Source organism: Mesoplodon mirus, assembly GCF_964341445.2.
Source record: "Mesoplodon mirus genome assembly, chromosome: 6".
In the NCBI taxonomy this organism is placed as follows: Eukaryota; Metazoa; Chordata; class Mammalia; order Artiodactyla; family Ziphiidae; genus Mesoplodon; species Mesoplodon mirus.
The window spans coordinates 138,729,306-138,751,215 of record NC_138982.1 but is presented as its reverse complement, the minus strand read 5'-3'; the positions used below and the strand labels follow the sequence as shown (position 1 = coordinate 138,751,215).

The 21,910-nt window shown below is 50.7% G+C and overlaps 1 protein-coding gene and 1 long non-coding RNA gene across 2 annotated transcripts in view; one reads left to right on the top strand and one right to left on the bottom strand.

The window, feature by feature from the left end:
- SIM2 (SIM bHLH transcription factor 2) overlaps positions 1 to 946 on the bottom strand; it is a gene marked incomplete at its 3' end in the record, with an annotated part of 46,078 nt that extends 45,132 nt beyond the window's left edge. Inside the window, exon 1 of the mRNA XM_082625524.1 lies at positions 168 to 946. Coding sequence (XP_082481650.1) covers positions 168 to 342 — 175 coding nt within the window. The 5' untranslated portion in view covers positions 343 to 946. The remainder of the gene's footprint in view (positions 1 to 167) is intronic.
- Positions 947 to 1,030: 84 nt separating this feature from the next.
- On the top strand, positions 1,031 to 20,139 carry LOC309806633. The gene is made up of 3 exons (XR_014294413.1): positions 1,031 to 1,171; positions 18,612 to 18,720; positions 19,709 to 20,139. It is a non-coding gene; the product is annotated as an uncharacterized lncRNA (long non-coding RNA).
- Positions 20,140 to 21,910: the final 1,771 nt, after the last annotated feature.

Sequence of the window (21,910 nt, the reverse complement as noted above, 5' to 3'; positions counted from 1 at the left end):
CTGGCACCAGGACCCTGGCCCCTCTCTCTAGGAGGAGCCGAAGTTCCCGGAGCGACCTCCCCAGGATGTTTTGGCACCGGCCGGAAGGCTCAGGTAGCCCCTCCGGGCCAGCTCTGGCTCCCCGCTTGGGCCCCCTAGCGCTCCCGGCCGCCCACCTGCGGCCTCACCTTCGGGAAAGACAGCGCGCATCTTCAGGTAGCTCGTGGTGAGTCGGATGATGGACGCCTTGTCCAGCTGCGAGGTGATGGCCGATGGCAGCGGCAGCAGCTTGGCCAGCTCATAAAACTCGCCATTTTCCTTCTCCCTCCTGGTCTTGGCCGCATTCTTGGACTTCTCCTTCATCGCGCCTCGGCTCCGGGCATATTAGACCCGGCCGTGCTCCAGGCCCGCGGAGCTCCGCTCTGGCTGCAGCGGCGGCGATGGGGAAGGGGGCCCCGCAGACCAGGTGAGCGTGGGGCGCCGGCCGCGGGCAGGTGCGTGGGGCCGACCAGGGGCACCAAGACGCCTGTTTGCAGCCGTGGGCCGGGAGCTCGGCGCAAACCGGGGGCGCCGCCCCGCGCGCAGCCTCCTCCGGGCCGGACTGTCCCGCGGCGACCCGAGCCCTGGCTTCCCGCTCGCTTCGGCTCGCTCTTCCTTTCTCCCTCTTCTCTCCCCTGCCCCGGCTTTCCTTAGGGGTGGAGAGTGGCCGGCGAGGAGGCGGCGGTGCTGTTTAGTCCTTGACCGGGTGTTCGTACCCGCTGCCGCGAGGCCCCTCCGGGCTGGAGGACGGCACGGGCGGCTGCGGCTGCGGAGCCATGGAGCGGGAGGGGAGCGGACGCGGCTGGGGCCCGGCCCGGGTGAGCTCTCCTGCCCTCCCTGGCGGTTCCCTGGGCCTGGAGATGCGGCGCCCGGAGCCCGCGATCTGTCGCGAGGCGCACAAGCTCAGCGGTCCACGTGCAACCGAGCCGCGTTTGTTTATGGCGGACCCGCCTTCGGGCGGAGCACTCGGCCGCCGTGGCCCGGGGGGGAGGGGGGGCAGGAAGGGGGGGAGGGACCGCGGCGGAGGCGGGGGCGGCCAATCTCGCCTACCGACCCCACCGCGGCCCCGGAGTCACAGGCGCGCCTCCACGTCGCTGCCTCCAGGGACTCTCCCGGGACAGACCCGCGCGCTCCCGGCCTGGAGGAAATCGCGGTGAGTGCGCAGGGCGCGCGGCGGGGACCGGCTCTGGCGAGCGGGTCGCGGGACCTGGGCGCTCGGAGGAGCGGCGGGGAGGGGCGGAGGAGGAAGGGAGGGAGGAAGCGGTGCGGAGACCTCGTCTGTGGCTCCGGCTCAGGTACTGGGCGGGCGCTGCCTGAGTGCCCTGCGGAGGAGGACTGAGTCCTCCGAGCCCGCGCGGGCCCCGAGCCCTCGCTCTCCCCAGTTTTCAGGTCCGAGAGCCGAAAGTGGTGGTGGTGGTGGGGAGGCCAGAGGGGAAGGACCACCCCCCTCCCCAGGAAGCGGCGTGAGTAGGGCTCGGAAGTGACCCTTACGCCCTTTCTCTCCTGTAAACGGGAGAGCGAAAGGAGATCGGCGCGTTCCCCGGAGGGGTTGGAGGCCGCGGGGACGCGCGGATCGGACGGAGAGAGGGGCGGGGGAGCCGAACCTACCGGTGAGGCCTTGCCCTGGGCAGCGGCGGGAACTGGGCCCAATATACCCGCCCCTGAAGCCCGATCCAGTGCGGCAGGAATTTCAGGGAAGCCGGCTGGGGCGGGTGCTTCAGGGCGAGGAACACCGAGCGAGGGTCATCGGACAAGCGTTCGTGGTGGCCAGGGTGATGGGGGCAGGAGGCAGTTGGCTAGGGAGGCGCAGTCGGAGACTGCGGCCGGCCGTAGGGCGTCCCGGCGCCTTCCCTCAGGGCCACCCTGGACCTCGAGTCCTCTTGTATACCCCACCTCACCGTCGGTGCCTGCAACCCCGGAGGATCCTCCTAGCTACCCCGGCCACGAGGTAGCCCCCCATCCCTTCCCTTCTAGAAGCCCGAACCCTCCGGACGCGGTGTGGACGCATGCAGTGGGAGGACTCCAGCTTCCTGGCGCGCGGGGTCAGAGGGCAGCCGCAGTGGACGCAGGGCGCGGGGTCCTGGGGTCCCTCGAACGTGTGCCGAGGCTGTAGGCTGTGGGGGCCTGATCTGGAGGTCAGCTCGGGAGGGGAGACGCCGGAGCCTTGGGGCCCAGCGCTAGGATCTCCGTTCTAGGTGCCTTCTCTCTCCCCCGGCCCGGGAGGAGCCTGCGGCTCCGCGCGCTCGCTGCCATTACAATGACTTGGTACTCGCCTCCCTCCCCCGCGTCTGGAGGGCAGGGCCTACGGCGACCTCGTCGGCAGCAGGCGCTCCTGACCCTTTCCAGGGACCTCTTTGAAGGTCAGAAGTTCGATGGCGTTGGAGGCGTCGTAGTTCCCTCGGTGGGCAGGACAGCGTGCGCAGACCCGGGCTCGGCCTCACGTGCCCCGGCGCCCTGCGGAACCCACAGCCGTGGCCTTGCTCGAAACCACCGAGCCGCGCGAGCTTCGGAGTTGGTGCCTCCCCACCAAATGCCGGGCGCATGTAGGAACCAGCACTTTTCCTTGGGGTTTCGGATCCAGGAGCGCTTTCCTTTTTCCAGCCGTGCGCGCAGAGGGTCGGGGGTGGGGCGCGCGAGCGGCTCGGGTACGCAGTGGCCAAACGCAAGGCTCCCGGCCCGCTTCCCCGCCCGGAGTCCCTCACCCCGCTGCGGGGACAGCGGTGGTCTCCCGGCTTCCGGGAGAAGGAGCTCCAGGGGGGGAGTGGATTGCTGACTGGGCCCCGCCGCCGCTTGCTCAGGCCGCCCCCGTGTGCGCTCCGGCACCTTCCTGCCTTCGGGAGGATTTAAGGCTTCCCTCACCCCCACGATTTCCGATCCTCAATTATGGACCCGGGAGAATTCCTCCTGGGCTTGAAAGGGATTACCCAGATCGCAGAAACATGGTTAAGTGGAAGTGGGAGAAACTCGACAAGTAACAGGAACAGAAACGTTCCTTAAACCAAAGTTCCTGGATTTCACGGGAAATTGTACTTGAGATCTCGATACCCGGTCTTCAGCAGTGGCAGCTGCTGTTGCATCTGCGAGACAGGTTCGAATCGCGTGGTGTGAGACGTAGCATAACGGAGCGTTTGAAGATTCGCAGATGTTTGGCTGTGGGGGCACTTTAGGGCCCACAGTGTGCCCCAGCAAACGCCCAGGTGGGCCTTTTATCACCCTCCCCCCAACACATCCATTCAACACACACACCCAGCGCGCGGAGATGGGCCTGGGTTCCCGCACAGCACCACCGAAAGAACACAAAGTACTTCGGCGCGAACTTAGAGGTTTCCCCAGGCGGGAAGAATAGTGATGTCTGCGTGGAATGGCGAAGGAAGAACCCCTGCGCTTGGATAGGGTCGTCCCAGGGCTCTCCCTGCCGAAGGGAAAGCCTGAGGCCCTTAGGACACCCACAGGATAGAAGCTCTGTGTAAATTGGAAAAAGCACTAAACGCGTGCTAATTGGAGGGATCAGAAGCCGGTGGCCGCCGGTTGGGACACCTACTGCGTATTCCTTGCTCCAGGGCTCCTGGTGCAGGGAGTACCTCCTAGTCTACACTTTGAGTCGAAAGTCGAGCACGTCGCGCAGAGCACGGAGACGGGCCCGCAGGGGAGAAGCATAGGGCAACGAAAGACCTCTCAGTCCCGGGCATCACCCAGAAACGGCGGTTCTCCTACTGGCCCGGAAGGAGTTGGCAGAATCTAGAATGACGAGAGGCTGGGGGCAGGTGGAAAGAGGGGTCAGACACCTTGAGTCCAGAAAGCTTTTGCCGCGCTTGCGGGACGCCACCAGCACCAGTGTGTCCTGCTTCCCAGCGCCTAGGCGCACCCCGAGTCGCACGAGCAAGCCTCCGCATACCCCCCACCTCTTAGAAATTTTCCATTAGGAAACTGATCTGGAAGAAATTGAGGCCCTAAGAGGAAAGGGGCGGGGCCCGGTCGCCCCACATCGGCTTGGATTTTCCGCTTCAGATGCTCCGCAACTGTTTTTCCCCGGGGCCGCACCCGGCGCCTACCTGAGGCCCATCCTCCGCGGAAACCGACTTTCGCGTGAGATCAAGGGGAAAACGCGCAGATGTTCCACTAGGGATGGGCTGCTGCGGTGGCAGAAAGGGATCAGAGACTTTGTCCCTAAGGAGGTGGGGAGGGGAGAACTCCTCCCAGGCCTAGCACTAGATTTGGGGGAAGGGGTTGGAACCTCTGAAGTGGTGTTTAGGAGAACTTCAACCGCCCAAACAAGCCGGGACAGCAGAAAACCCAGGACTATGGGGATGTGAACCTATTCGATTTCTAAACTCTTGTCTACACAGGCAATTAGCATGATGTGCTTACTTCAGAAAATCCCGCTTGGGTTCAGCATCACAAATATGAGTATTTCAAGGCTGGGAGGCGCGTTTGGTCTGAGCTATCTGAAAAGGTACTTCGATTTTTCACTCCTTTCCTTGTGTAAGACCAGTGGAGATATCATCAACTTTTTCTGGGGTCATTGCTACTCCCAGAAAGGCTCGGACAACAATTACAATATTACTACCCATTGTATAAAAGTAATTACAGATATCCAGAGCAATTTCGTAATGATTCGTTCCTTGAGAGGTCGAGACAGTACGTTCCTAAGTAGTAGAGGGAGAGAAGTTTATTTCTTTTTGTTTTGTTTTGTTTCGCTTTTAATAAGTTATTTCACTGGAAGTTACCCCTTAGGAGAAAGTGTTTGCTTTTAGGTTGGTCGGCTTCTCTCTGATTGATTACATCACAGTAATTAGTGCAGATCCGCACTCCTGCACAGGGTCCTGGGGTCCCTTGGTGCTTTTGTGTTCGGTCCTCGGCAGGGTGCCCCAAGTGGCTCTGGGGGGGGTGGGGCGGGGAGGGGAGGGAAGGAGGCGCCACCCAGTGGGGGATCATTCCCACTTCCCAGTCGCCTGTCCCGGCCTCCTCGAGGCTGACTCTGCTCCTGGGATTCCGAAAAGAGCGCAGTCCTTCTCGGACTTGGTTGTCCGGGACGACTTCGGGTTCTGGGATTGCGGGCTTGAGGGGGCCCTCCGGGGCAGTGCCTCCTGCCTACTTCTCTCCCTCACTCAAGGCGATGCATTTAGGGATCCAAATCAGTGTCACTGGTAATTAATGATAGTGATTAGCACAGTCCCCAGCGAGGGCCACAGAGGGAGCCACTGAAGCCGCGCCAGGTTTGGGGAAACGGCCACACATTTCTTCTAATTTTACCTAGGGGGCGGGGGGGCGGTGGTGAGAGGGCAGCCCTTTCCTCTGCACTCCTTCGCTGTCTCCCAGCCCCAGCTCCGCTTTCACCCCCATCTCTGAGAAGGTGCCCGGGACTTTGGCACCCCTCCCCGTGCACACACATCCAGCGTCCTCCGGAGAGAGCGAGGATTCTGTTGGAGCGCACGCAGCGCCCGGCGCCCAGGAGCGGCGCTCAGGGACCGCCCAGGAATCCGGGCCGAAGGAGAGGGGAGCCGAGTGTCCTGCGCCGACCTCCTGCGACCCTCCTACGAGCCGGCGGCACGAAGCCTCCGCAGCCCGCTCCCAGAGTGCTCTCGGTCCGGCTTAACAGAAACATCGCCTCAAAGTCCTGGTTCGGGGAGAGGCAGCCCATCCGCTCCCCGGCAAAACCTCGCTTTTCGCCTCCAGCGAGCCCGCGATCGTGTCTGCAAACCCTTGAGCTGGAGGAGTCTCTGCAGTCTGGTGCGCGCTGAAATTCCTCAGTGGTTGTATCAATGACATGCCGCCTTGAAATCCGAAAACCAATCAGTTCATTAACGACGGCGCTGAAACCGCCTTTCAAAAACATCAACCAAAACTTGTCCTTAAAAAAAAAAATCTACCCACCAGAGACACATATTTCTGCACATCAAAGAAAGCACAAACATGATAGGCTTAATTTTCTTTTTCTAGCAGGTAATAATAGTAGCAGCCAACCCTTAATGTAAGGCTGACTATAATATAGGGCTATTACAGTGCTTTAAAGACACAAACTCGTTTTATTTAATTATTATAATTATTAATATAATGTTCGCAAAGTAAAGCGAACATTGAGGGAAACCTCCCTAATCTAAACAAATCTGTAGGAAGAGGTACGCTAATTCATTCGCGGTTTAGTAGAGAAAGTTAAAGAAAGGCCAGCGGGCAGGCGGGGCGGCTGGATCGGCTCCCTCCAGCCTGGCCTGAGCGCGCGCAGCCGTCCCAACCCGGGGCGTGAGCATCTTCCTGCTTCGCGCAGATTTTTATTTTTTTCTTTAGTTTTAAGGGCTGGCATGGAAGGCGGGTTTCCTGAGAGGTGTGTATCCGGGAACACACTCTTCCATCCGTGGAGAAGGAGGAGACGCACACAGCAGAGGGCCATCCCGCGTCAGAGGTTTTGGGCGCGCCAAAGCCAGACTTCAGAGCGGCGGGGGGCCACGCCGGTAGGGGGGCCGCACCCCATCCGGCATGGCACGCAGGCAGTGGCGGGGACCCCTCGCCGGGTCTCCCTGTCCTGGGACGAAATCCGGCTTTGAAACCTGCGGGTCCCACTCGGAGACACGGGCCGAGCTTCAGGCTTCCCCGTCTCCAGAGGTCTTCTCAATTCCGCAGAAGAGACTCGGGACTCCTACTCCCCGCGCTGGGTGAGGGCCCAGAAGGAGATTGTTTCGGACAGACTTTGCGGTGTGGTTCCCGCCTTTTGCGCTCTCAGAGTCTCGGGATCGCCCGCGTGGTTAGAAACGCGGCCTGGGCAGGTTGGCGGAAGGGGGCGCAACGCGCCCGGCCACTGGAGAGGCTCAGTAAACACGGAGGGGTCAGGGGCCTCGGTGCGCACGGAGCCGGCGCAGTGCACGAGGGAGTAGGGAGCTCGAGAGCACGCGTGCGCGCACCGTTCACGGCTGGGGCGCAGGGTACCTTGGGGAGAGCCTCGGTCCGCACGTAGCCAGGCGGGCGGGGAGCTGGAGCGGACGCGGCTGTGAGCGCTGGGAGGTGTGCGGCACGCTCACTTGCGTGAGTGGGGCCGTGCGGACCTCGTCTGGTGCTAGCCCGTCTCCTGAGCTCCCTGGACTCGCTCGGCCTCGGCTCTGCTCCTCCCCCCAGATTCTTTCCACGTGGGAAGTAGGGACCAGAGGGACCCGGGGTCCGCGTGAGGTCTGGGGAGTGGGTGAGAGCCGGTGTATGTGGATGAAGGGAAGTCTGGTGGAAATTAAGGGGCCCGTACTTTCATCTTGGCTTCGCCAAAGATCCCTGAGCCGTCCCCAGCTCGCGCGCTCTTAGACCAAATCTGGAGTCGAGTTCTCACGCTGGCGGCTCAGCTTTCTTGGAGGGAGATCCGGCGTGGTTCCCAAATCGAGGAAGAAGGTCCAGCTCCCCTCCGCCGTTCTTCTCCTCCTCTTAACTGCCCCACGACAGAATTCCTTTTAGGTGCCAGAGCAAATACCCTGGAGGAGGAGGCACGGGGTAGCGCACGTTTTCGTATAAAAGGAGAATTTTAAATTTAACACTTTTCCTCAATTCAAGAATATTTTCCCTGGCAAAAGTATCGGTTAGCTGATAAACTACAGGGTGGATTCAAACTGTGTGGCTTATGAATATTTTTGGCCCCAACTCCAGCACCGTCTTCATTTTTTAGAGAGCGGAAACGAAATAATCTTGGTTATAGCACCAAGGTTCTTTTCGCCCAGCGGGTGTAGACAAAGACATTATTTAATCTGACTACGGAATTCTCTGTACTTCTCTCCCAGAAGCTTTTGAACCAGGCAGGGTGAGCCTTCGGGGGCCGGGCAGATTTTCACGTTCAGGGGCATGCACTTTGTCTTCGCTTTCCCTTTTACGGGAGGGGTGGTCAGGGTGTGAGTGTGCGCGTGGCTTCATGGAGTTGTGCAAATGCTACGCCGTTCCCAAGATCGAAGCTCATTAAACCGCTTTATTATGGTGGCGTGAGACTTCGTTTCAATCTTGCATTTCATTTTGAAGCGTTCCTACCAATTGCCGGGCCCTGAGCAGGGCGTGGGGGGCGGGGGAAGGTGGATACTTGGAAGAGTTTATTGCGAAATCTAACTTTTGAATAAATACAAGACGGCGTGGGGAAAGAAATGGGCGGTGGTGAACGCCGTCGGAGGAGAGTGGCCCGGTGACCTGGTGAGGCAACAGGCGCCAGGTGCCACGTCTTTTGGGGCTCTCAGCACGGTCTGGACCGAAAGCGATAGCCTCAAACACTTGCTGAACACTTTAAACACGGTAGTGAGCACTGGGAAGCGCCTGTGTGAGTCTGCTTTGCTCCCTGGACCGTTGGGGGCCAGGGAGGGAAAAGCCCAGCGCCATGGCTCCCCATGCACAAATAATTTTAGTGTTTATTGATGTCTACTTAAAGTAATTGACCAGAAAATACCTCCCTGTTTAAGCAACATAAAGGGTGCTCCATTGAAAGCTAATTGACCTATTTATATTTCTGTTTAGCTTGATGTCTACATCGTTATTTTTGCAGAAGCTGTCAACTCTGCCAAAGGAAGGAAAGTGGAAGCCGGGGAAGCTGCACCTGTAGAAAGTGCTAGAATTTCCAGGCTAACCCCCGCCCAACTGTCCTTTAAGAGTAGTTGGACCTTACCTGATTGTTTGAGATCCAGCAGTTGGATTTTCCTAAGTAAATCCCAAAATGGAAATTTGTGCCCATTATCGTGCACAAACACTTTAATTTCTAAGTGGCCTGGATTGATCCAGCAGGCAAAGATCCTTCCTGCGGTGGACATAGCAGATCCTGTAAAAGCTGAAAACTTTCAGCCGAGGGTAGAAAGGCAATAATTTAGACACAGAGAAAATCCCTTGCTAGAAGAAAAGAAAAAAATGCTCCAAGTGAAGTTAGAAAATTTATATTTGTACAAAAATCCTTTGAACCTTATTTGACAGTAAATGTATTTTGCTAGTTATGTGGGTGGATCTGAATTTCTCAGTGACCGTTTGCGTGTGTGAATCTGAGATTCATTCTCAGCAAAGATGACTAATGGATCTTTTAGGAATGTATGCTTTAAAGTTCATTTTCTGCATTGGTTGTGGAAGCAGCTTCACTTTAGATACTTTATGAGATGGTTGTCAAGGGAACCTTGGGTAAAATTTCTCAGAAGTGTCTCTAAAAAACATAATTCATAATTAAAAAGTGATTCATAGAAATCACCAGAAAAATTATGGCAAGTTATGTTGAAACATGTTTTTAGGCCATGTGCAATAAATAAAATCATTAAGGTCTGGTTGGGTAAGACTGCCTCTCAGCCTTCCTCTGACTGTGCCAGGAGGACCTGATATAGTTTCATAGACAGTAGAGCAGCCTGTGGAATATGAGCCAAGGGGCATCTGCATTTTCTCCAGGTATTTCCTATATTGATAATACAAGTTATAATTCCATCCCTCTAAAGACCCCTGAATAGTATAGTACAAGATGTGGGTAAGGTAACACTAAAAGGAGTATCTTTAATAACCGAAGAGTTTGGGGTTTTTTTAAGGGGCAGTACAGACTGGGGAAAACCCCATGTGATAGAGTCTGAAAGAATGAACCCATTGGAACATAGACCCACCTGATTACAGGTCAGATGAGGTGGTTTGGCACCTGAGTGGTGAAATTCTCAACAGACCCTCTTGCCACCAAACTGCTCTGCAGGAAAAAGCAGTTCATTGAGATCCCAAGGTTTTTGCAGTGCAAACCTCTTTAGCTGGTTGTGATATAGGTACAGCTGTTTCCTGGTGGAGAAGTAGGGCCGGGCTTGTCAAGGCAATTTAGTGGCCTGCACTGGTTAATGCAGCTTCCAAAGGCATTGGGTTTATAGTCTAACTTACTTGGGGCATTGGTGGACTGTGACTATGTATGTCAGTTGCTAATATTTATATGGAGAATCAGCATTTACTAGGGAAGTTATTAAATAATCCAAACAGAAACAGTTGCACTTGCTGAAAAATGTTCCCATTGAACTACTACCTAAAAGAATAGATGTAATTTCCAACCCCGTGTGTGGTCACCCAGATGCACCGTGGTGTAACTTATTAAGTTATTTTCGACCTCTTCGCAGTCAACTAAATCAGGGGACCGTGTGGTGAGTCACCTGGCGTGTGAAGGTGGCCAAAGCAGACAGATGGAGGGCTGCATGTTCCAGGCGCTCATTATTCATGTGTAGTCTAGAGCTGGCCTCACTTAGGAGCTTGTACATTATGTACAAAAGGAGTGCAGTTCTTTGCACTGGGGTGTCCTCCCGCTCTCCTGCTTGCACACATGCTATTACTCATTCAGGAGATATCCCTGGGTGGCCACAGTGCGCCAGGCGCAGAGCCAGGCATTCGCATGATAAAAGTGAGTCCCAGGGGCTTCCCTGGTGGCGCAGTGGTTGAGAGTCTGCCTGCCAATGCAGGGGACAAGGGTTCGTGCCCTGGTCTGGGAAGATCCCATGTGCCACAGAGCGGCTGGGCCCGTGAGCCATGGCCACTGAGCCTGCGTGTCTGGAGCCTGTGCTCCACAATGGGAGAGGCCGCAACAGTGAGAGGCCCGTGTACAGCAAAAAAAAAAAAAAAGTGAGTCCCTGCCCTGGAGGCATTCTCCATCCTGATGATGACTTTGACCGAGAATCTGGCCTTCTAATGTGTATCAAGGTTCTTAGAAATGTTCACAGCTTTTGAGCTAGTAATTCTATTTCTCATCAACTAAGAGATAAGAAACGATGTCCTATGGAAATCATTTCTAATGTGAAAAATGCCTTTTTTAAATGAGTATTTGCACAGTGGTTAAGAGGGCAAGATTTGGTGTCAAATCTAGTTTGGCTTCTCTTTAACCCTGAGTTCTGTGATCTGTACATTGGGGATAGAAGCTACCTCCTAAGGAGGCTGTGAATTTTAACTAAAGTCATGTACCATACAATTCACCCATTTGAAGTGTACAATTCAGCGGTTTTTAGTGTGTCCAGAGATACGTGCAATCATCCTCACAGTCAGTTTTAGAACATTTTCATCACCTCAAAAAGGAACCCCATTCGCTGTTCACTCCCTATCCTCCAACTCCTATCACCAGTCCCAAGCAGCCACTAATCTACTTTGTCTCTGGATTTCCCTATTCTGGGCTTTCATATGAATAGAATCCTATGGTATGTGGTCTTATGTGTCCGGCTTCTTTCACTTAGCATGATGTTTTCACAGCTCATCCAGGTTGTGGGATGTATTGGGACTTCATTCCTTTTTACAGCCAAATAATATTCCATTGTATGGATATACCGCATTTTCTTTATCCATTCATTTGTTGATGGTCATTTGAGTTGTTTCCACCTTTTGGCTGTAATGAATAACATGCCTCCAACTTTTATTTTTGCCTTGCAACAAGTTTATGATAAATATTTAATAAATTTTATAACAAGGAAAACCTGACCTGGGTAACTAGTACGTTTGAGTTTGGCGGTAAGGAGCGGGCAAGAGTGTAGATTTCATCCTTGGGTCGGCCAGTTAGCTTAGTACACGTTAAAACTCTGTTCTAAGTCGTATTTACGGGCTTCATCTGTACGCCCACATCCAGCAGACTAGTTTATAAGTAGTGCTCTTGGTCACCAGAAGAATGAGACTATAAGCTCATGACCACTAGTCAGAAATCAGCTCTGTGGCTGGTAGCACTGACTGTGGTAACCTATCAGAGGTCCTGAGATTTGGGTTTTGGTATTTTCACTTTAAAAATTATACCTGCTGGATGTTGGAAATGTTCTGTATCTTGATCTGGGTTGTGGTTACATGAGATTCATGTGAAAAATTCTCAAGCCCCATACTTAAGACTTGTGTAAGTTATAATATTTAACTATGTGAAAGTTACACTCTGATTAAAGAAAAGAAGAAATTATAACCAAGCAGTTTCCCTCAGATCTTCCTTTCACTCACCCACTCTCAACTGCTGCTTCTTCCTTTCTGGCCATTTCTAAATGACCACAGGCTCATGCCACACAGCTGGTAATGGACAGAGCTGGGATTTAATCCAGCTCTTACGCACTTGGTGTGGAGTGTTACTTTCACTAGGAACTCTTCCAGGGCCTAGAATCTACTTGATTTTTGAGACTTGGCCCCAAACCACATGGCCAATGAGTACTGAGGCTGGTCTAGGGGCCCAGATCTTCTGGATCTGGGGTACATGCTTTGTCTGTCCTGTGTACCTCTTTACCCCCAGCACCCAGCATCATGCTGGGCATGTAGTGGGTGGCCAATAAGTATTTGTTGAGTCAGTGTTACCAAAGCAGAGTTATCACCAAAGGCCAAGCAGACTACCCACTTGGCAGTTGCTGGAAAAACCAAGGCAGGAAATTCAATTCTTATTTTTTCCCCATGGCAACACCAGTGGATGTTGGTCTGTCACAAGCACATGGAAAGTTCCCACTGGAGGTATCAGAGCTCTCTGGCAAGACCCGTAAGTGTTAATTTTAGCTTTCAGTGACTGATGCCCTTGTATAACTTAATGGGTCAGAAGGAACATGAGCCAAAGCCAAGATTACTTGCTCCGAGAGCTTTCCTTTCAGGTCGAGTGCTTGCTGAGTTATTCAGTTTGTAGAAGACTTGCTACAGTTTGTACAAGACTTGCTACTTGCACATTTATTTGGAGAGAGTTTCTGCTGTTTTGAGTCTAGCCTAGTAATTGTAAGAGATTCCTTAAACATATTAGCAATCTATCCTATCTATCAAATTTTCCCCGAGTTCATGCATTAAACATGAGTTCAACTCACAATGTCAAATGCCAAAAGGCTATAGCAATGACCATAAAACAAACGAAATACTTGCATGTCCCTAGATATTCTGAGTTGAAAGATACATAGGTTGAATGTCAATTACTTGGACTAAGGAAGTGAATATCCGCAGGGGTCTCCAATTTTCCTCCTTGAGTCCTGGTAGGAAATCGGGACGTTCTATGTAGAGAGGAGATGCCTGTGCTTCCAGAGGGATAATATCTCAGCTGCCATTTGCAGGTGCCCTGAGGTCACTGCAGACAGAAGGACTCTCTAGCTGAGCACAGATGCATGCATTTGATTTTGTGTATTGTCTGCTCACGTACTGTACATAACCCATCACACTGGGCCTCAGGTGCATTAGCTGATGAAGGACCTTTCTGAACTGTTGCCTAGTGGTGGTCCCTGCTGGCCCATAGTACAGCTTCAGAAGGTTGTGTTCTTTTTTTAGGGTATGATAATGATATTGTAGTTAACCTTTTTTTTTTTAAAAAAAAGCTTCTTGGGCCTCCCTGGTGGCGCAGTGGTTGAGAGTCCGCCTGCCGATGCAGGGGATACGGGTTCGTGCCCCGGTCTGGGAGGATCCCATATGCCGCGGAGCAGCTGGGCCCGTGAGCCATGGCCGCTGGGCCTGCGCGTCCGGAGCCTGTGCTCCGCAACGGGGGAGGCCACAACAGTGAGAGGCCCGCATACCGCAAAAAAAAAAAAAAAAAAAAAAAAAAAAAAAAAGCTTCTTATCTTTTAGAAAGAGACCAAATTATTTACAAATACCAAACTATTTTTATTTATTTAATTATTAAAATATTTTTTAATTAGAGTATAGTCGCTTTACACTGTTGTGTTAGTTTCTGCTGTACAGCAAAGTGAATCAGCCATACTTATACATATATCCCCTCTTTTTTGGATTTTCTTCCCATTTAGGTCAGAGCACTGAGTAGAGTTCCCTGTGCTATACAGTAGGTTCTCATTAGTTATCTATTTTATACATAGTAGTGTATATATGTCAGTCCCAATTTCCCAGTTCATCCCACCCCAATACCGAACTATTTACAAATTTAAAAATATATCTAAAGGAGAAAGTGTAAGTTAGGATCTTATAAGAATTTTTCTCCAACAGTACATCTGCTATTCCAACCTCTCAGGTTTGACCCCAGTGCATGGTCTCAGGAGTGCATTATACATGAAAGTCAGGAGCTACAAAGGGGACTCAGCCAGTTCTGTGATCTTCTGACCTACTCAAGAGGACAGTCTCACATGTGTTTCCCTCAGCGTCTCCTTTCCCCTCCCCTTCTGTTATCACTGAGACTTTAGCTGGTCTAAGCTGTGCCTTGAGGTATAAAGGGAAGCAGGGCCATCTACATAATTTGCAGGGCCCAAGGTAAAATGAAAATGTGAGGTTTCTTCAAAAACAGAAAAAAAAGTGACATTGAAGGTATTAACATATAAAACTTTTCTTTTTTCTGTGGTCTCTCTCTCAACTGGTCATCATGTTTTTGTATCGCTGTTTAATGTCACTCCCCGCACCCCACTCGTGAGGATGCTTTCAAGGTGAGTACAGACCTTCACAGGTGTCCAAGGGCCCCGCTGTGGGGCTTAGTGCGCCTGCATGCAGCCCACCAGCTGCTGTTTCCCCCTCCTGCCTGCCCCGACACTGATACAGTCTGACCTGGCCAGAGGCAGCTAAGTCAAGCCAGGCATATCTCCTTCCCACAGCCTGTGGGCAGCCCCAAAGAATTATAATCTCTGCTCCAGGACACACTCTATACCTGCAACAGGGATGGATGAGAGGGCTTTTCTACCAAGTTGTCCGAAGAACATGCCATGTTGTCTGCAAATAATCACAATTTTATTTCTTGCTTCACAATCACCATATCTTTTATTTTATTTGTTTATTGCCTTATGGTGCTGACTAGACCTCCAATGCAATTTGGAGGAGAAGTCGTTAGAACAGACATCCTTTCCTCATTTCTGGTCTCAAGAGGAAAGCTTGACTTCAGCATTAAATATCATGTTTGCTGCAGGTTTTTAATAGATACCCCTTTTCCTGCAGATTGAGCAGTTTCCTTCCTATTTCATTGTCTTCTGGCTTCTATTGTTCCTGTTGAAAAGTCAGTTGTTGGTCTCATTGTTGCTCCTTGGAATGTCATGTATTTTTTCTTTTCTCTAACTGCTTTTAAGATTTTGTTTTGTCTTTGGTTTCCATTAGTTTTACTGATTTGCCTAGAAACAATTTTCTTTTTATTTATCCTGCTTGACTCTGTGGTTTAATGTCTTTTGTCATTTTGGAAAATTGTCAGCTAGTAAATCTTCAATTATCACTTCTTTTTGTCCCCTCCATCATCTTGTCTGCATTCCAGTTATACCTATGTTAGATTTTTACACTAAGTTCCACATGTTTCATATGCATGTTTCTGCATTGTTCACCCTTGAGATTTAGTCTGGTGTTCAGACTAAATCTGATTTCCCTTTCTCTCAGAGTATAGTCCTGAGATCCCAGTTAAATGCTTTTAAAGCCTCAAGGCTCCTCCTCTCTGGCAGGCCTTGGATTCTAACCTTTGCATCTCTAGCAGCATGGCTTGTATCAGTTTCCTAGCACTGCCATAACAAATTACCACAAACTTGGTGGCTTAAAAACAACAGAAATTTATTCTCCCATAGTTCTGGAGGTCAGGAATCAAGGTGTCATCAGGGCCATGCTCCCTCTGAAGGCTCTAGGGAAGAATCCTTCCATGCTTCTTCTATCTTCTGGTGACCCAAAGCATTCCTGGATTTGTGGTTGCATCACTCCAATCTCTGGCTCTGTTGTCATATGGTCTTCCCGTGTGTCTCTGTGTCCTTGTCTCTTCCTATAAGGATACCAGTCATTGGGCTTCCCTGGTGGCGCAGTGGTTGAGAGTCCGCCTGCTGATGCAGGGGACACGGGTTCGTGCCCCGGTCCGGGAAGATCCCACATGCTGCGGAGCGGCTGGGCCCGTGAGCCATGGCCGCTGAGCCTGCGTGTCCGGAGCCTGTGCTCCGCAATGGGAAAGGCCGCAACGGTGAGAGGCCCGCGTACCGCAAAAAAAAAAAAAAAAAAAAGGATGCCAGTCATTGAATTTAGGGCCCACCCTGAATCAGGATAATTTTATCTCAAGATAACAACTAATTACATATCCAAATAAGGTCACTTGCTGAAGCTCTCGGAATTTGGGGCTACACTATTTGCTGCTCTGATTCTACTGCCCACGTATGTCTTTTTTTTCAGTTTGTTTGTTTTCTACCTATCACGTTAGAGGCCAGGTCATGTTAGAATGCTAGGGAAAAAAAGTCTGTAACATGATGTTAGAGGATGGTGTCTAACATGCAACAGATCATAGAACAAGAACAGAAAGCAAAGCAAACAAGCAAACAAACAAAGACAAGGGAAAGATCTTGGCCTGTCCACAGGTCAGAGAATGGGTCTGATTGGAAGCTCTAAGCAGTTTGGAAGGACATGTGGGCATCTGGGCTTCCCTGTGGGGTGATTGAGAGGCTATCTGGTTTTTTCACTGGGGTCCCCAACTATGAGCATCTGTAAGTGTTTTAACTGGGGCCATTTAGTTTCTTTTTGGTCAAATCCTCCCATTTCTTTCCTGGGGAAAAAACACCTCATTCCAGTGTTCTGGGAACTGAGTGGGAGAACTTGGCTGCTCAGCATATAGATGTTCACTTAATTCTCCTCCTTTCCATCCAGGGTCCTGCTCCCACCTTCTACTCTGCCTGTTGTCTCTGAGTTCAGGGCCTCTATAAATGGAAGATTTGGAGACAAAAGCATTTAGAAAAGAAGCGTACTTTTAAAAGATCTGTAAAGAGTCTCCAGGGGCTAGAAGGACTAGATCATCAAATAAAAATACAACAGGTATCTAAAGGAAAAAAAATCCACAAAATTATCAAAGTTATTTGATAACTCTTTCTCCTTTTTCTTTGTAAGACACTAACAATTGAATTTAGGGCCCATCTCAAATTCAGGATGATCTCACTCAAGATCCTTATCTTGGGACTTCCCTGGCACTCAGTGGTTAAGACTCCATGTTTTCTATGCAGGGAGCGAAGTTTCAATCCCTGTCGGGGAAATGAAGATCCCACATGCTGTGTGGCATGGCCTTAAGAAAAAATTCTTAACTTGATTACATTTGCAAAGACCCTATTTCCAAATAACGTCATATTCACAGGGATGAGGACTTGGATGTATCTTTTTGAGGGACAAAATTCAACCGGTAATGCAAGCATGACTCTTTTTATTTATCCTGCTTGGAATATGTTGTACTCTCTGGCGATGTGGCTACATGTTTTAAATAGTTCTGGAAAATTTAGTCATCCTCTTTTAAAATATTACCTTTCTTCCTTTCTCTACAAATTTTCCTCCTGGGTTCCCAGTCATGTATGTACTAGTCCAGGGGCAATTTTTTTTTTCTGTAAAAAACCAGTGAGTAAATATTTTAGGCTTTGGAGGCCATATGGTCTCTGTCACAACTACTCAGCTCTATCGTATTGTAAAAAAAGCCATAGGCAATACACAATCAAATGAGTGTGGTGGTTCCAATAAAACTTTATTTACAAAAACAGGTGGCTGGATGAATTTGACACACAGGCCATAGTTTGCCAAGCTCTTTGCTAGATCTTCTTGTTCTTTTTCCATATCTTTTATACTTTTTCATATCTTTCTCTCTTTCTCTGTGCTGTATTCTGGATAAGTTATTCAGCTATATTTTCCAGTTCATGAATTCTCTCTTTAACAGTGTAATCTACTGTTTAACTTATCCATTGAGGGTTTTCTTCCATTGGTACAGAAACATTTGTTGTATTAAAAATAATCAATCATCTGTGTGAATTTTGCAAAGAATATAAAAAAGTGACTGACAAAGTACTAGATGCAAATTTAAATGAGAACTCCCTCCACTGGTGAATAATACATAAAAGGGTGACTTCTTCAGTATTTATATCCATTGCGCTTTTCTCCAACAGTTTTGTTATTAATTTTTTAAAAGTTCGATTTGTCTTTCTCCCTGATTCTACCCATTGATGCCTAATGTTTTCCTGTTGTTTATTCATACATTATAAGTGTATCCATTCTTTAGATGTTTTATACTTCCCAGTTCTGCATGCTGTTGCTACAATAGAAACATCTGTAGTCCTTGGGGATCTACAGCTGCTGTTTCTTGTTTCTGTTAGCTTTTGTTCACAGTGACTTGCCTTCCCAAGTATTTGTTGATTTTTGTTCGTGAGGTTGTGCTTGATTTTAATTTGTGGGATTCCTGCACACTAACTTGAGAAGCCGTTCCTCCAAAGAGGGTCTACATCTCCTTTTACCCGTAGATGCTAAAGCCCCCTCTTTTCCATACAGTTCACCCCAGAATCCTTCAAAGATTTTTTCGTAGAGTAAGAAACTCAGATTTCGGTCCCCCTGCGGGATTCTGCCTCAGGACAGCCCCACCGTCTCCCTGTTGCCATAGGTTCAGGCCAGTTCCCGCCATGCAGATACCTGGTTACTGCAGCCCTATCTCCCTCCTGGCCTCTCAGCCAGCTCCTGACCACTCCTGTCCTAGTTCTTGGCGATGCCTGCTCAGCTTCTGGTCACAGAAACCTGGAGAACCCCACCTCCCTCCTTTCTTCCCTGCCCCCTCTCAGACTCAGCTTTCCTTTGTCTGCATGTCTGTCTGTCTATTTTGTGGCAGCTCTGGAGATCTCTTCCATCTCCAGAAATATGTCGTGTCTGAGATCTTGTTGTGAAGCAAGCCAGCCCCAAAGCACTAGTTTCTCAGGGTCTGGAGACAGTTCTTTTGTGAAACTTAACTTGACACAGACATATACACTTTGGTAACTTCTTTGGTGTCACTTTAGGTGAGAACGAACAGACTTATAAATGGAGGAGCTTTGGTGCCTACCCCACAGGTGGATGTGAGGATTAAATGAGATCACCTATAAGGAAGATTGTATCCCTGGACACAAGGTACGCACTTAATACATTTAGTTCAACTGTAAAATGAGAAGCACAAGGGACCTTCTCCAGGATTCAACGCTGCATGTGATTATTCACCTTCCCCTTTATCGTGTCTCCCTGTCCCATCCAATGGATTATCCTGCATTCCCACCATAACCCTTGCTCTGAGAAAATGCTAGGATAAATGTATACGTGAACCCTGCTTAAAAGTGTGGCCCCTTCCAGCGATCTTAGCGCTTTGATCCTGGGCACTAGTTGTTTTGCAAGGCCAGAGGGGAGAGGTATTGGGGTTCTAAGCCTTGCTGGCTCCCCTGAAATCACACTAAAAGTGTTCATCGGCCACTTGCTTAATCTGACAATAGAGACTGCTACATTTGGAGAAAGGCCTGTAATTATCCCTGGCCTTATTAACATAAACAGCTGAAAGATTATGATGCAAAATTCTCCTACGTAGAAGCCCCCGCTGAAAAAACAACCAACTGACTACACACTCACATTTATTTAAATCTCTGAACAGAGCTGTTCTCTGCTGAGTTACAATGAGGAGTGAGTTTTCCGAGGGTGTGATTTATGAGCCTTTCACAGATGGGTTTTAAATGGGGCCACTGACTGGAGTTCCACTCCAGCTATGGCTGGGCTGAGGGCTTTTTTGGCCCAAAGGAGCCAAAAAGAGCTGGCGGGAGGCCAGAAAGGGGCTGGGTGGGTACGTCTCATTGCCACGGGCCAGGGGCTTGCAGCCAACCCCGGCTCTTCCACTTGTGAGCTGTTCCACTCGGCGATGCTGGATTATTCAGTTTTGTTTCTCCCGAGGAAGAAATAACACATGTTGACATGAAGATTGAAAGTGGGGTCTCTCCTGTGCCCCAGTCAGCACCAGAAATGGAAACATTAGTGCTTTTTTCCTGCTCATGCTTCTCTCTCCCTAGAACTGTTTGGTGGTAAAGTTAGCGTTTCACTTGATTTTTTTTTCTTTCTCTCTACTGCATATTCCAACCAGGAGAGTGAGGATGGTATGGTCGATTGGAAAGTGCCCGCCCCCCTCAAGATATGTCAACAGCCTAATCCCTGGAACCTGTGAATGAGACCTTGTTTGGAAAAAGGACTTTGCAGATGTGATTAAGTTGGGGATCCTGAGATGAGGCGATCGTCCTGGATCATCCAGGCAGGCCCTAAACACCATCACAGGTGTCCTTACAGGAGGGATGCAGATGGAGACTAGGCAGATGCACAGAGGAGACGTGATGCAAAGATGGAGGGATGCAGCCACAAGCCAAGGAGTGCGGAAAAGTGCCAGCAGCTACCAGGAGCTAGAAGAGGAAAGGAAGCCTTCTCCCCCAGAGCCTGGGGAGGGAGTACAGCCCTGCCAGTACCTTGATCTCAGACTTCTGGCCTCCAGAACTGTGAGAGAATAAATTTTGGTTATTTTAAGCCATCCAGTTTGTGGTAATTTGTTACAGCAGTCCTAGGAAACGAATATAACTGACTATGCCTCAAACACCCTTTCCAGGAAATGGATAAGATTGTAGTTTACATCCCAGTGTGCAGCCCCTCACCACTCTGCTGCGGGGTGCCCGTCTGCTGGGGCAAGGCTTGTCTGGAAGCCCTAGAAAACGGAGCCTGCAGCAAAGCTTGTGTGCTAATACATTTTTGGGGTGGGGCGTGGTAGTGCAATCCCAAGGAAGCCAGAGTGAGGGAGAAAGGGGAGTGAGGCAGAAAGGGAGGGAAGGAATCACAGGCAAATGGCCACAGTTTCTTAGGGGATACGGCTGCGTGGCCCTGTGAGACATCTCAGGAGAGGCCGTATGTAACCACTCTACTTGGAACAGGTTGGGGGGGGGTGTGTGGGAGGGGCCAGGAAGGGCAAGCAATTATCTGCTGTTGTCTCCTGGCAAAAATTGCCCTACCCTTCTAGATTGTAGCTCCTAGCAATTGCTAGAACCTTCGTGGGTTGGGTCAGGCCAGACCTGGGTGCCGGAGCTATGGCAATTCCTACCTTGGGAGGCACAATGGAGGCTGTGATAGGGTCTCACCCCTAGGGGAGGCTAAGAGGAGCTTGGTGATGGTGGGAATGGCACGAGACCACTCTGGAACCATTCCACCTGGGACTGCAGTCAGGAGGCTGGCAGGGATGGGTCGATCAGGGGACCATGTAAACTGAGTCAGGTATCACAGAGGCTCTGGGCTGGTGGCCAGCATCTGTGTCCTCTTGCTTTATGGACTTCCAGAAACGGGGGGGGACCTAAAGGCTTACACACACCCTGCCTAGGTCCCCAGTGCCTGTGATTCTGTTTGCCGTCAATCTCCCACTCTTTTCATTTTTCCTTCTCCCCTGCTTGTCACCCGTGACTGCTTGGCCTTTTCTGTTTTCCTCTCAACCCTTTGTCTGCATAGATAGCCTCTCCCATCCTGTCTAAATGCATATCCAACCCTGCTCTCCCTGGGGGTTCAAGATACCTCTCCTGGGCTTCCCTGGTGGCGCAGTGGTTGAGAGTCCGCCTGCCGATGCAGGGGACACGGGTTTGTGCCCGGTCCGGGAAGATCCCACATGCCGCGGAGCGGCTGGGCCCGTGAGCCATGGCCGCTGAGCCTGCGCATCCGGAGCCTGTGCTCCACAACAGGAGAGGCCACAACATTAAAAAAAAAAAAAAAAAAAAAAAGATATCTCTCCTATTTCTGTATTTGATTAGACATCGTAAAGAGAAATTCCCTTTAGGTTTACAGCACATGGATACAGAGTTGGGAAGGAGAAAAAGATTCTTTAACAGACAAAACAGGCACCAGGCACACTGTTCTCTTTAGACACGACAAGTGGAAGAAAAGACTCATTAGGGAGAAGAGACCTTAGGCAGTTGTCAGATTGAATTTTGTTGGATGAGGGATGGATCGAGGTCATGCATGTAGGTAACCCTCATGCATACAGTCAAGCTGTGGGACCCCTCCTGGGGCCTCACGTTTGGTCCACAAAACCAGACATGAGGAATGGCCTCTTTGTGAAGACAAAACACTGAAGCCTCTAGGATGTGGAGGTGGGCAAGAGAGAAGGTGACCGTGTTCCCAGCCCTGAACGGAGCCCTGGATGTCCCCCCTGCAGCCCAGTGGGGAATGGGTGAGGAGTGAGTATTTCGGTGCCTGGGAAGGAGGTTTGCACAATGCCGGGCACCAGGTCCCTGAGGGGAGGCGGCCTTGTAGACAGAGGCCA